Source organism: Eschrichtius robustus, chromosome 12, assembly GCF_028021215.1.
Source record: "Eschrichtius robustus isolate mEscRob2 chromosome 12, mEscRob2.pri, whole genome shotgun sequence".
NCBI classification, from domain to species: Eukaryota; Metazoa; Chordata; class Mammalia; order Artiodactyla; family Eschrichtiidae; genus Eschrichtius; species Eschrichtius robustus.
The window spans coordinates 39589481-39602617 of NC_090835.1; the positions used below are offsets into that span (position 1 = coordinate 39589481).

General features: G+C 38.9%; 1 protein-coding gene across 4 annotated transcripts in view; it reads right to left on the reverse strand.

Moving 5' to 3' along the window:
- Window positions 1-13137, reverse strand: part of ARIH2 (ariadne RBR E3 ubiquitin protein ligase 2) — a 51899-nt gene that overhangs the window by 11857 nt on the left and 26905 nt on the right. For all 4 annotated transcript variants that reach the window (XM_068557461.1, XM_068557460.1, XM_068557462.1 and 1 more), the window contains 2 exons: window positions 4160-4227; window positions 1363-1426 (listed from right to left, as the gene is read on the reverse strand). In XM_068557461.1, the coding sequence (XP_068413562.1) occupies window positions 1363-1426; window positions 4160-4227 (132 nt within the window). The remainder of the gene's footprint in view (window positions 1-1362; window positions 1427-4159; window positions 4228-13137) is intronic.

Genomic DNA, 13137 nt, shown 5'->3' on the forward strand with positions numbered 1-13137 from the left:
GGCTTTCTGAAGGAGGTGGTAACTGAACTAGGCTTGATGAATCACTAGGATTTAGAGAGGCAGAGAGAAGATGGAAATGAGAACTAACAGTAGTTTATAATAATGTCAGGCTGAAAAGACCAGGATTTCAGAATTGTCAAGGTCCTTAGAGGTCATTCAATCCACCTTCTTTCAGAGGCTATTGGGTTTCTTTTGTAAACTGCCCTCATTCAGCACAGCACAGAGTTACTCCTCAACAAGTACTACAAACCCAGCCATATAGGTGCTTAGAGGCTGAGTGTGAGCCTCTAACAGCCCACAATGCAGTTTTACTTGTCAAAGATAGTGGTTTTCCCATATCAATATGTCCAAAACACACAGTATTACAGTTTTTACCAAGTTACAACTCATCCTTAACATACCAAAGAGATGTCACATACAATTAATTTAGAGAGATGAGGAAGGCTTCTACAAGGGAAGAAACTCTTCTAGTTTGTGGGCAAATAACTGTAAAGCTTAAACTCCAGAATCCATATACCATGCTACACAAACTGGCAAAGACAATCTGCGGACCCCAGCCAAAAACACTAACCAATGAAAAAGTCCACTACATGTTTAACATTAGGTTCTTGTTAGTTTACTGGGAATACAAAAAATAACTTGAGGAAAAGGACCGTATTCTTATGTTTGTCCAGTATGCTCCTAGAAATTTTCTCCTAAGAGACTGCAGAAGTTATGTGGTGATCTGAGCCCCAATTCTCCCTCCTGAGAGTGCTTTTAACATGGCCCTCATTCATTCGACAAATGCTGACTGAACTCCCAGATACAGAGGAAATTGCTATACATTGATTCCTAAACTTAAAAAGCACTTACAGTCTAGTAGGGGAGCTGAAAAGATATGAGTGAATTACTACAACATACACGTAAAGGTTTAAAGATATAATTAGAGGAGTTTGGAGGGGAGTGGTCCCAGGAGATAGGTTTTGTGAGAGATGGCTTGGATGTGGGTCTCTAAAGATGAGTTCCATTTCCACAAGCAGAGATGGGGACAGAATCTGGACATTCCAGGCCAGGGAAGGCACAAGCAGAGTCAAAGAGGCATGTGGTGAGTGGGAACACCAAGAACACAGCAGGAATAGAGTACAGGCTGTATGTAAGTGCAAGGAAAAAGGTGAGGCTGGAGAGGGCAGGCAATGATTCACTCCTCATCTATGAGGAAAATTTCCAAACTATAATGGAAATGGAAGATTTAGGCCTATGCTGGAACAAATATCATGGGCATATTGCACTATAAACAAGGCAAGATGGTTCTCAATAACAATGTGAGCCACAGAAAGAGCCACGGGCAACAGGAGAAGCCTTATTCAAGGAGGAGACACTCACATGTTTCGACGGATTGGGCTGAACTCGAGCCTCAACGAGCAGTTGAGCAGAATTAGACTTGTATCTACAAAACAAAAAGCAGAAATAAAGGGAATCAGAACCTGAAGACAAATAGTTTTACTTCTGAACAAAAACAGGATAGACCAACATGTGTTGCAGTCACACTAAAGTATCTTTGTCTTTTAACTACCTTCTCGCAAAACCAAGCTTGCTTTTTACCTTACTACAAATACTTTCTGCTTTTTCAATTTTTTTAGCTCTCAATTGGTATAAGAATAACAACTCTGTCTTAAAGGCACTGAACTATAAGAAAAATACTTATGAAGGACCATATCTGCTTTAAGTCCCTTTCTGGAATTACAAGCAAATATCTCTATGTCTTCAGAATAGGAAAGGACATCTTAAAGACACAGAAAAAGCAAAGCATAAAGGAAAACTCTGTATGCTACATTTAAGAACTTCAGTTCAGGGAATTCCCTGGTGGCCTAGTGGTCAGGATTCTGGGCTTTCACTGCTATAGCCCAGGTTCAATCCCTGGTCAGGGAACTGAGACCCCGCAAGCCAAAAGAACTTCAGTTTATCAGAAGACAAGATAAAGTGAAAAGCCAAGCTATAAACTGAAAGATAATTCAATACATATACAACTGGTAAAGAACTGATATTCAGAATAAACAAAACAAAAACTCCTAAACGTCCATTTGAAATGAAAAACAACAATTAGAAAAATGGGCAAAAGACCTAACAGGTATTTCACAGAAGAGGAAGCACAAATCACATAGGAAAAAATGATCAACCTCCTTAATAATCTGGACATTGAAATTAAAAACAACCAGATGCCATTTACACCCACCAGACTGTAAAACTTTAATTCTGACACTCATACACCACTAGTGGGTATATAACATGGTACAATCACTTTGGAAAACATTTTGGTGTTATCTAGTAAAGCTGAAGTAACACATACCCTACAGCCCAGCAATTCACTTTCTGTACTTAACCCTAGAAAAATTATGTGACACTGTAAGTCATGTACAAGAGTTTTCAGAGTTGCATTATTTTTAACAGCAAAAAACTAAAAACTCACAAATAGTTTTTGACAGGAGGATGGATAAGATGTCATGATGTTCAACCTTGTTTATTTAAAAAGTTGAAGAATACATATGATATGATTCCATGTCTGTAAAGTTCTAAAAACATACAAAACTAAAAGATATATAATTTAAGAATAAATAAGAAAATGATCAATACTGAATTCAAGGTACTGGTCACCCTGGAGAAGGAAGGGATTGTAGCCAGGCAGGGATTGCCATCAGAGGCCTCTGAGTAAAGGTCAGAGAGTTTCTTGTTTGCTTTATTTGTCTTTAAAACCTATAGACATCACACATATGCATGTGAGTGCGCACTCACACATTTTTGGAAAAAAAAATTTCATAATAAAAATTTAATTCCTTTCTGGAATGAGCTATGGCATAAATACTTTTAAAAATAAAAACAGTTATCATGTGGCAATAAAAGTGCCATACAAAGTCCAGGTAATCACATTACCAAGACACCAGGAATCTGAGCAGGGAAGAACTACATCTCATATACATGATTTCCTTACTCCGCCTAGTCAGAATGCCTACTTCAATTTTTATTCCTAGTTCTCACACTACTATTCTTAATATCTTTATAGCTATCCAAATTGTCTCCATCCCTAAGTTAGGCTAGAGAGTTTGGACAGTGCCAGATACCCATTACCGGAACCTATGTGGTTCCAGAGTTTTGGATAGCAGTGCAGACAGGGAAGTTCATCTGGAAGTCTACCTAAATGTATTCAGCTCTTCAGTATAGAGAGTGAGAGTGCAGTTAGTGAACCAGGAATGCATTTGCTCTTTCCTGATCAGGCTGAGCTGCTCCAGCTAGTTTGGTCTTCTTAGCCTAGAGAAGGAAAGGCATAATGATCTTCCTCTGCCAATGAACAGAATCACACCATACAGAGAAAGAAGACTCACTGTGGTGTGAAAGAGCAGGGGTAGTGACCAGTGCACTGCTCAGCAGGGGAAATTTTGTTCTCCAGGAGTTATCTGGCAGTCCGGAGGCATTTTTGATTTAAGGACTTCTAGTAGGTAGACCCCGGAGATTCTTCCAAACCTCCTACAATTCACAGAACAGTCCCTTCACAACAAAGAGTTATCTAGCCCAAAACATCAACAGTGCTTAGGATGAGAAACCCTGAGCTAGACAGAAGCACATGCCTCTTAGAGGAATCCCCCTAGAGGATGCACGAGGAAGAGGAACCCCTCCTCCTGACAACTTCCAGGACACCTGAGACTCCAAGCTGTGTGCCTCAAGGGCTCTGGTTCTGGAGGTGCAGGGTAAACTAGCTGACCTTTTCTCTGAAGGTAACATGCACTATGTCATGATGTATTCCTCACTTGATGTGTCTGAAAGAAATAACTGGAGATACTGTCAAGTGTTATCTAGAAGGGCACTGATTAAAAATTAACAATGGCATAAAAAATTTGACCTAACTTCACTGTACAACAACAGGGGTTTGGAAAAGTATGGAACATCTACATAATAAAATACTGTGCCAGCATTAAAACTGGGGTAGAAAGAATATGCTGAGAACATGGGAAAATGTTCACCATACACTGAGAGAAAAAAGGCTACACACTATGATCCAGTGTTTTAAAAATATAATCTGCACACTGTAAGGATATTCTCCAAAACATAAACAATAATCATCACTGGGCGGGTAGGCAGAGAGAGGAGCTATGGGCGATGCCATCTCTTCCTCCCCCAAACACCTTACCTGTCCATTATCTCTGCGACTTGCCAGTGGAAATTAACTAATATAAGTTTAGCAACTGAATGAGATACCTAGAAAGAAAAAAAAAAGAAATCAAATTATAACGTAGTTTCTTTCAGAGTGCTCTGCATTTTGAAAAATGCATACATTCATCTCTATTGCAGGCCCAGGCTTGACTTTCAAATTCTTCCTCTTGGTTCCCTGTTTCATCTTTTAAGTTCAGACTCTTATAGTCTTAGTGATTTCCTGGATCTCTTGATTTTTCGAGCTTTGTTTTCATTAATGACCCTTCAAAGAAATTAGTTTGATTTGAAACTTATGCGAAACCATCCTATCTACAGTATATAACGACCCAGCATCCAATTTAAGCAAAAGAGCTGTTAGGTTCCCTAATGTGATTTGTTTCCTCAAGCTGCTGTAGGAGGCCATACATGGTAAGTGCACCTCTAGTTAGGCCTGTTACTTGCAGAAAACCTCAGGCTTGCACTTCTTGTATAAACCCAGAAAAACAAAACAAACAAAAAACACCCCTGTTTAAAATCTCTGAATTCCCGGCAACTAATGAGCCCTAATTGCAAGGAGAATTTAGAAGTCCGTGGGCAGCCTTTCTGGCCCCTACATTCTCCTTTAAAGCACAACGGTTATGGCTATCAAAGAGCCTCAGAAGGTGCACTGAGCTAGCAATTCTACCTCTGTAAATTTTTTCTGAGGAAATGATACAGGATATGCAGTCCCTGAAAAGGATGTTGCATAGCTAAGTTTACTGACGCAGAAAGTAGTTCATATATTAATTTTAATGTTAATAAGAAAGTAAGCTAGTTACAAAACAGAACCCTGAACATCAAGACTTGGGTGGGGGCCTAATCTTTTTTTTTTTTGGCCGTGAGGCTTGTGAGATCTTAGTTCCCTGACCAGGAATTGGACTCAGGCCCCCAGCAGTGAAACACAGAATCCTAACCACTGGACCACCAGGGGGCCTAATCTTCTAATCCGGCTGGGGGGTCAGAAGATTAGGATGTGTTTGGAGGCCTAGATAAGGCTACCCAGAGAGAGCACTGCAAAACACGAGGGTGTTACTGAATCAAGGAAAAACAAGGAGCACACTTCAACCTAGGGAGCCAAGAGAACACACAGAACCTTGGTACTCTGCTCACTGGACTGAGTTTTCATACAGGAGCAACCAAGGACCTATAAGGTGGTACATGCCTGGTGCACAGATAAGAACTGCAGGAGAGCACTGAGTCTTAACCACTGGACCGCCAGGGAATTCACAAAATGATACTGGTTTAAATGAGCTCCTTGCTGGAACCTTTTCCATCGTCTCTTATACAGTGGGGCCCAGTCGGCCATGCACCCACTGTTTTCTGTCCTGACTTCTAAATGTCTCATTGTGAAGTGGCTACCAAGTCATCTCAAAGGCACTGAGCCACTCAGGAAACACAGAAGAGTCCTGGCTATGTCCAGCAGCCACCTTCCCTTATCACCACAGATGGCTTAGAGGAACCTGTTGGCTAAGAACAGGGGTAAGGCTGCCTCTCACAGATCCACAGAGCCCAGAACTGGACTGGACACATGCTGATCATTAAATGACATTATGTCTTTAGTTTATGGATTTTCAAAATGAAATTTCTTTTCTTTTTTTTTTTTGGCCGCACAGCATGCGGGATCTTAGTTCCCTGACCAGGGATCGAACCCGTGCCGCCTGCAGTGGAAACACAGAGTCCTAACCACTGGACAACCAGGGAACTCCCAAAATGAAATTTCTTGATTTTCCTGAAGAAATAGAATTTTAACACCATATCTGGTCTGATCCCTTGATCTCAACAGCACTAACAGCAACAACAAAGTCTCACAATTAGCACACCAGATGCAGCCCATCTATCTATGAAAACAACACAGCTATCTGCTGAAACTGAAAATTTTACTGATGACTACAAGTCCACTAATGACCAACTCAGAATATTCCAGCAGAGTTGAGTTCTGGTGAGGACTGATAATGTGAAGAGAGGATGCATCTAGTACTTTATAAAACTGAATAGATGTGAATCTATTCTTTCAAAGCCAACAGCCAAGAATACATCAATATATACAAGGCAGTAGGCACATGCATCAGCTGTATGCACCTCCCACCAGCCTTCTGCAGGAGGCGCTGTGATTGCCCATATCATGTTCATAGTACATCATAAACTATTAGGGACTCTTCCTTAATTAATCCATTATGAACCTGAAGGAAAATGCAGAATGACGGCACCTTGCCCAGTAATGAACACCAGGTAAGATCTACGGAAAATCAGGTTCCAAAGGGCCCTCTGAGCAAGAGCAGCACAGGGTTAAAGGAAGAGTACCTAGAATTTATGCTAAAAGGTAGTCTCGGAAGAGAGGCCCCATCCTTCCTGATTTGGGTCACAAGAGAGAACTGACTTCACCATTGCCCCTCAGCAGTCTCCCAGAGGAAGAGACATCAGGTGATTGTAGGGGGGTGGGGCAATACTTAAGCCACCTTCAGCAAGAGGGCCAAGACAAACCTCATGTATGATATTAAAACATTAAAGATAAAAATCTGTCATTCTCAGAGTGCAAACAGCTGAGCTTTCTCAGGAACGAACTACCTGAGCATTCACAGCATTACTGAGTTATGCTCGAAGAGCTTGGCAATCCATCCTAAATCTATTAAAGTCAACACTTAACAACTGGAGACTTCCCTGGTGGCGCAGTGGTTAAGAATCCACCTGCCAATGCAGGGCACGTGGGTTCAAGCCCTGGTTTGGGAAGACCCCACATGCCATGGAGCAACTAAGCCTGTGCGTCTCAACTACTGAGCCTGCACACCTAGAGCCCATGTCCGCAACAAGAGAAACCTGCGCACTGCAACGAAGAGTAGCCCCCGCTAGCCGCAACTAGAGAAAGCCTGCACGCAGAAACGAAGACACAACACAGCCACAAATAAAAATAAATAAAATAAATAAATTTATATATATAAAAAAAACACTTAACAACTGGGGAAAGTCTTCCACTCTTCTTATATGTCCAATTGTGGAGAACAAAAATCTTCCAGCAGAACCAAGACGAACTCTTGCTGGACTGTTTTGACAAGCAACTAACAACCTGTTAGTAGTTAGGATTACGTATTATCAAGAACGACTTAAAGCTTTCTTTTATTGATTTATTTATTTATTTTTGGCTGTACCGCGCAGCTTGTGAGATCTCAGTTCCCCAACCAGGGACTGAACCCGGGCCATGGTGGTGAAAGCCCAAAATCTTAACCACTAGGCCACCAGGGAACTCTCCCAAGAAGGACTCACAATGAGGAGGTCAAATCTTTTCCAAAAGGAAAATGGGTCCAAGGTGATAACCACTGACAGCCAAAAAAACTAATGACTTAGGAAGGAACACATGACCATGTCATGTTCAAGACAAATTTGCGGTTCTATTAGATCAATATGTAATAAGAAGATTAAAAGTCTTATTTATTTATGAGTCTAATCGAGGAAAAGACTAGAAACTAAGAACTAGGAAGTTCTTGCCCAAAAATGTGGAACCCCAAGGTAATTACAGATTAATCTGAGCTTCTCCCCACAGAGACAGAGTCCACCATTCTCTCCATCTCAGGGGTCAAAGAGGGCCCTTCTCGATAGTAATAGGTCACTATTTCCAGCATGCCTGGGACTATTACCCCTGTCTAAACTGCAAACCCTTAGCTGGTGGAATGTGTCCACTTTAGATACTCACAAGACCATGAGGCAAGAACAGTTAGGATGAATTTAAACAAAGACTCTCAAGAGCAGAAATAAGATGTTTTCCTATCCCCCCACCTCCTCCCCAAAACGTTAGAGCTATTCTCAAGAATCATGCTTGAAAATATATATAATACTTTGAAAGTTTAGTGGGTATAACTGCCAATATGAATTCAATTTTGGCTCATAGTTTGACAAAATGTTGATTTTAATTGCTGAATTTCAATCTATTTGGAACTGCCGATAGTGGATATACTATTCTTTACACACATGTACCAGGCAATATAAACTCCCTTGTTGCCAAATTCAACAAACATTTCTTATCTTGGTGGTAGAATTTGACACTTAAATTTCCTCTGCCTTAACACCCCTCTTGGTCTCTGTGATGAGTCTCGCAGAACCTGTTCAGGTACACTAAACGTGCTCTTCCTCCTGAATGCCCATCTTGTCACTGGAGACATCACACTCCTACACCTGCATCAGCATTTTCCTCTATGTCTCGCTCTTCCTTACCACTCCACCCTCTTCCATCACCACCATTCCACTGCACAATCTCTATTCCTGCCTCTCCTAAACACTTCCATCAGAAGGGCTTCGCTAACACCTGGACAAAGGAAAGGTATCTTATATACTGATATGCCAGTGTCTATCGTCTGCCCGCCCCCCCCCCCGCCCCCCACCGCCCATAGCCCCCCCAGGATGAGTTTCCTAAAGCCTCCATGTAACAATTACAATAACAGACTATTCTTAGAGCTTTCACGTCTTACCAGGATCAGTCCCAACCTGTTTAAAACCCATCATTGCTCTCTAGTACTGACAAGATGAACCTTAAGTGTTAGTCAAGAGTCATCAGGACCCACTGCAGAACCACTGCCGTGAGGAGTCCAGCAATAGACCAAATGATTCCAGTAACCCCAAGAGGCTCCCTGACTGTTCTCTGCCAAGCATGCCCTTCTTATATAGCAAATATTTGGAAATTAAAGAACATACCTCTATAAAACCTGTGTGTCAAGGAAGAAATCACAAGAAAAATTAGAAAATGTTTTGAACTGAATGATAATGAAAATACCACATAATAAAAGTTGTGAGATGCAGCTAATATAATGCCAAGAGGGAAATTTACAAATGTAAATATTTATACTATAGAAGAAAGGTCCAAAAATCAATGACATAAGGGCCTACCTTAAGAAGCTAGAAAAAGATGACAAGACTCAGTTAAAAGAAGAAAATAGATAAAAACAGAAATAAAATCCAAAACGAATAGTGAAAATCAATAAAGTCCAAAAGTTGATTCTTTAAAAAAATCAATAAAGTTGATAAAAACTTTAGCTAGAACAATTAAGAAAAAAAAGAGAATACAAATTGCCAATAACAAGGGTGATAAGAGGGACTATCCCTACAAATCTTGCAGGTATTAAAAGGAAAATAAGAAAATATGAATAATCAAATGCTAATAAATTTGGTATCTTAGAAGAGATTGACAAGTTCCTTGAAAAACACTTACCAAAACTGACACAAAAGAAAAACTGAATAGCTCTATATCTATTAAAGACATTGAATTCATGATAAAAAATTTTCTCACAAAATGCTAGACCCAGAAGTTTTTACTGGTGAATTCTATCAAAACTAATCTTAAATAAACATTTTCAGAAACTAGAGCAGGAAGGAATACTTCTTCCAAACTCGCTTTATGAGACTAACATAACCCTGATATAAAAACCTAACAAAAATATAAAAATAAAATTACAAATAAGCCTTATGAACAAAAACACAAAAATCAATCCAAATATTTTAGCAAATTAAATCCAGCAATATAGAAAAGGCTGATTTAACATGTGAAAACTCCTAAGACAATTCACTGAATTAACAAAATAAAGGCAGATAAAACCCAAATGACCATTTCAGTAGATGCAAGAAAACTCATTTGATAAAATTCAATAATCATTCAAGACAAAAATTCTTAGCAAATTAGGAAGAAAAATGGAACTGCCTAAATCGAATATAGGGCATCTATGGAAAACATTATACTCAATAATGAAATAGTGAATGCTAAGATCAGGAACATCGCAGGGATGACCACTCTCATCATGTCACTTAACATTATGAAAGCCCTACCCAGGGCAATAAGGAAAGGAAAAAAAAAAAAAAAAAAAAAGACACAAAAAAGACATAAAAGATTAAAAAAAGAAGAAGCAAATCTGTCTCTATTCCTAAATGACTATTTACACAGAAAATCCTAAAAGAATCTACAAGACTACTAGTAGAACTAATAAATTTAGTAAGATAAAAAAACAGAATGCCAATATATAAAAATATATAAATTTTATAAATTTATATAAAATACAAATTTTATATAAATTTATATAATATGTAAATTTATATAAAATATATAAATTTTAGTTTTCATTTGCAGCAAACAAATGAAAACTAAAATTTATTTATATTTTATTTAACCCAACATATCTAAAATATTATTTCAACATGTTAATCCATAGAAACTAATAAACTATATTTTACATCTTTTTTCCATCTAAATCTTCAAAGTCCATTGTATTCAGAATTATAGCACATACCAACCCAAACTAGCCATATTTCCAATACCCAATGGCTTCATGTGGTCACAGCTACCATACTGGACAACACAGCTATAGACTGAACACAGCAATCAAAATTAATCAAAATCAGGGACTTCCCTGGTGGCACAGTGGTTAAGGATCTGCCTGCCAATGCAGGGGACACAGGTTCGAGCCCTGGTTCAGGAAGATCCCACATGCCGTGGAGCAACTAAGCCCGTGTGCCACAACTACTGAGCCTGTGCTCTAGAGCCCGCACGCCACAACTACTGAAGCCCACGCGCTCTAGGGCCTGTGCTTCGCAACAAGAGAAGCCACCGCAATGAGAAGCACGTGCACCGCAACGAAGAGTAGCCCTCGCTCACCACAAATAGAGAAGGCCCACATACAGCAACGAAGACCCAACACAGCCAAAAATATATAAAATAAATAAATTTATTTTAAAAAATTAATCAAAATCAAAGCAAGGGTTTTAACCACTGGACAGCCAGGGAAGTCCCCAAAGCAATCTTGAAAGAGCAAAGTTGGAGGACTTATACCATCTGACTTCAAGACTTACTATAAAGCTACAGTAATCAAGACAGTGGGGTACTGGCTTAAGGACAGACATATAGATCAATGGAACAGAATAAAGTCCAGAAGTAAACTCATACACTTATGGTTAATTTCCACAATGTAATTCATTGGAGGATAGGATAGTCTTCAACAAACGATTCCGGAGTAACTGAATATCATTATACAAAACAAACAAACACAGAACTTAGATGCTTAGTTCATGTCACACAAAAATTAACTCAAAATAGTTCACAGATTTAAATGAAACTGAAAACTATAAAACTTCTACAAGAAAACACAGAAGAAAATCTTTGCAACCTTAGTTTTAGGCAAAGATTTCTTAGATATGATACTGAAAGCACAATCCTTAAAAGAAAAAATCTGATAAACTGGACTTCATCAAAATTAAACGCTTACTCTTCAAAGGACGTTATTAAGAAAATGGAAGAGACAGGCCACAAAATGGGAGAAAAAATAATTGCAAATCATGTATCTGATAAAGAACTTATTTCGGAACATATAAAGAACTCATACAACTCAATAATAAGACAAACACCTCAATTTTTTTAAAATGGGCAAAAGATTTGAACAGACCCTTCACAAAAAAAAGTATGAATAGCAGATACACACAAGAAGAGATCCTCAATATTATTAGTCATTAGGGAAATGAAATGCAAATTATAACTACAAGATACTACTTCACACTCACTAGAATGATTATAATCCAGAAGACTGACTAAGTGCTAGCAAGCATGTGGAGAACCTGGAACACTTATATAATGCTGGTGGGAATGTAAAATAGTAGAGTCACCTCAGAAAACAGTTTGGCATTTTCTTAAAATGTTAAACATACATTTACCATATGACCTAGCAATCCCACTGCTAGATATCTATCCAAGAGAAATGAGAACATGTCCACATAAAACCCTGGATATAAACAATCATAGCATCATATTTCATAATAGCCAAAAACTGGAATCAACCCAAATGTTCATCAACTGATGAATGAATGGATAAACAAAATGTGGTATATATCTATGCAATGGAAAATCATCATTGGGCAATAAAAGGAAAGCAATACTGACATGTGATACAACATGGATGAACCTTGAAAACATTACGCTAAGTGAAAGAAGCCAGACACAAAAGACTACATATTGTATGATTCAGTTTATATTAAATTTCTAGAAAAGGCAAAACTATGCAGACAGTAAGATGATCAGCAGTTTGGTGGGACTGGGAGTGGGGACCAACTACAAATGGATACAAGGGAACTTTCTGGGTGATGAAAATGTTCTATAACTTGGATTGTGGTGATGGTTGTATATTTGTTTACATTTACTAAAACTCTTCTAATGGTACCCTTTAAAATGGATGAATTTAATGGAATGTCAGTAATACTTCAATAAAGCTGTTTAAAAATAAAATTGATGGACAGATATATGATAAAGTAAATGCAGCAAAAAGTTAGCAACTATATAATCTAGATGGTATGTAAATGGATGCCCACTGTATAATTCTTTAAACTTCTTTGTATATTTTAAATTTTTCATGAAGTTGGAGGGAAAGTTTGCCAAATTTAATTCAATGGCAATCATCTGCATAAACAAATGTCACAGTAAACGGAGGGTTGACCCTTACACTACTGCATCAAATAGTTCATTTTGATCTTTTACTTACTCTTCGAAATGAAAAATTTCCCTTCAGAGTTTTTAACATAGTTCTGACCAAAGGTTAACCGATTAGGCAATGTGAATTTTAGCATAAATAGGTCTGTAATGCCAATAACTTCACAACACTCTGGCTCCCTCTAAACCTCCCACACCCAGCCTTCTTAGTGTTCCATTAGATGCTCTTCTCCCGGTCTGTCAGCTCAAACTGTTGCTGTTCCACAGGGCACAGCTCTCAGGCCTGCCTTCCTCTCACTCCTTGGCCTGTCTCTGAGCAACTGCATTTGTGCCTAAGCCTTGGTCAGTGTGAACATAAGCCCCAAAGATAAGAACTTCTCTCTCATTTTCTCCAGGGAGCTGGGGAAGGGAGTGTGACTGATCAAAGTGGGGAAGAGAGGGCAAGTAGTGGTATAAAGTTCATCAAAGACTGAAGGGTGCCCTCACGTCCC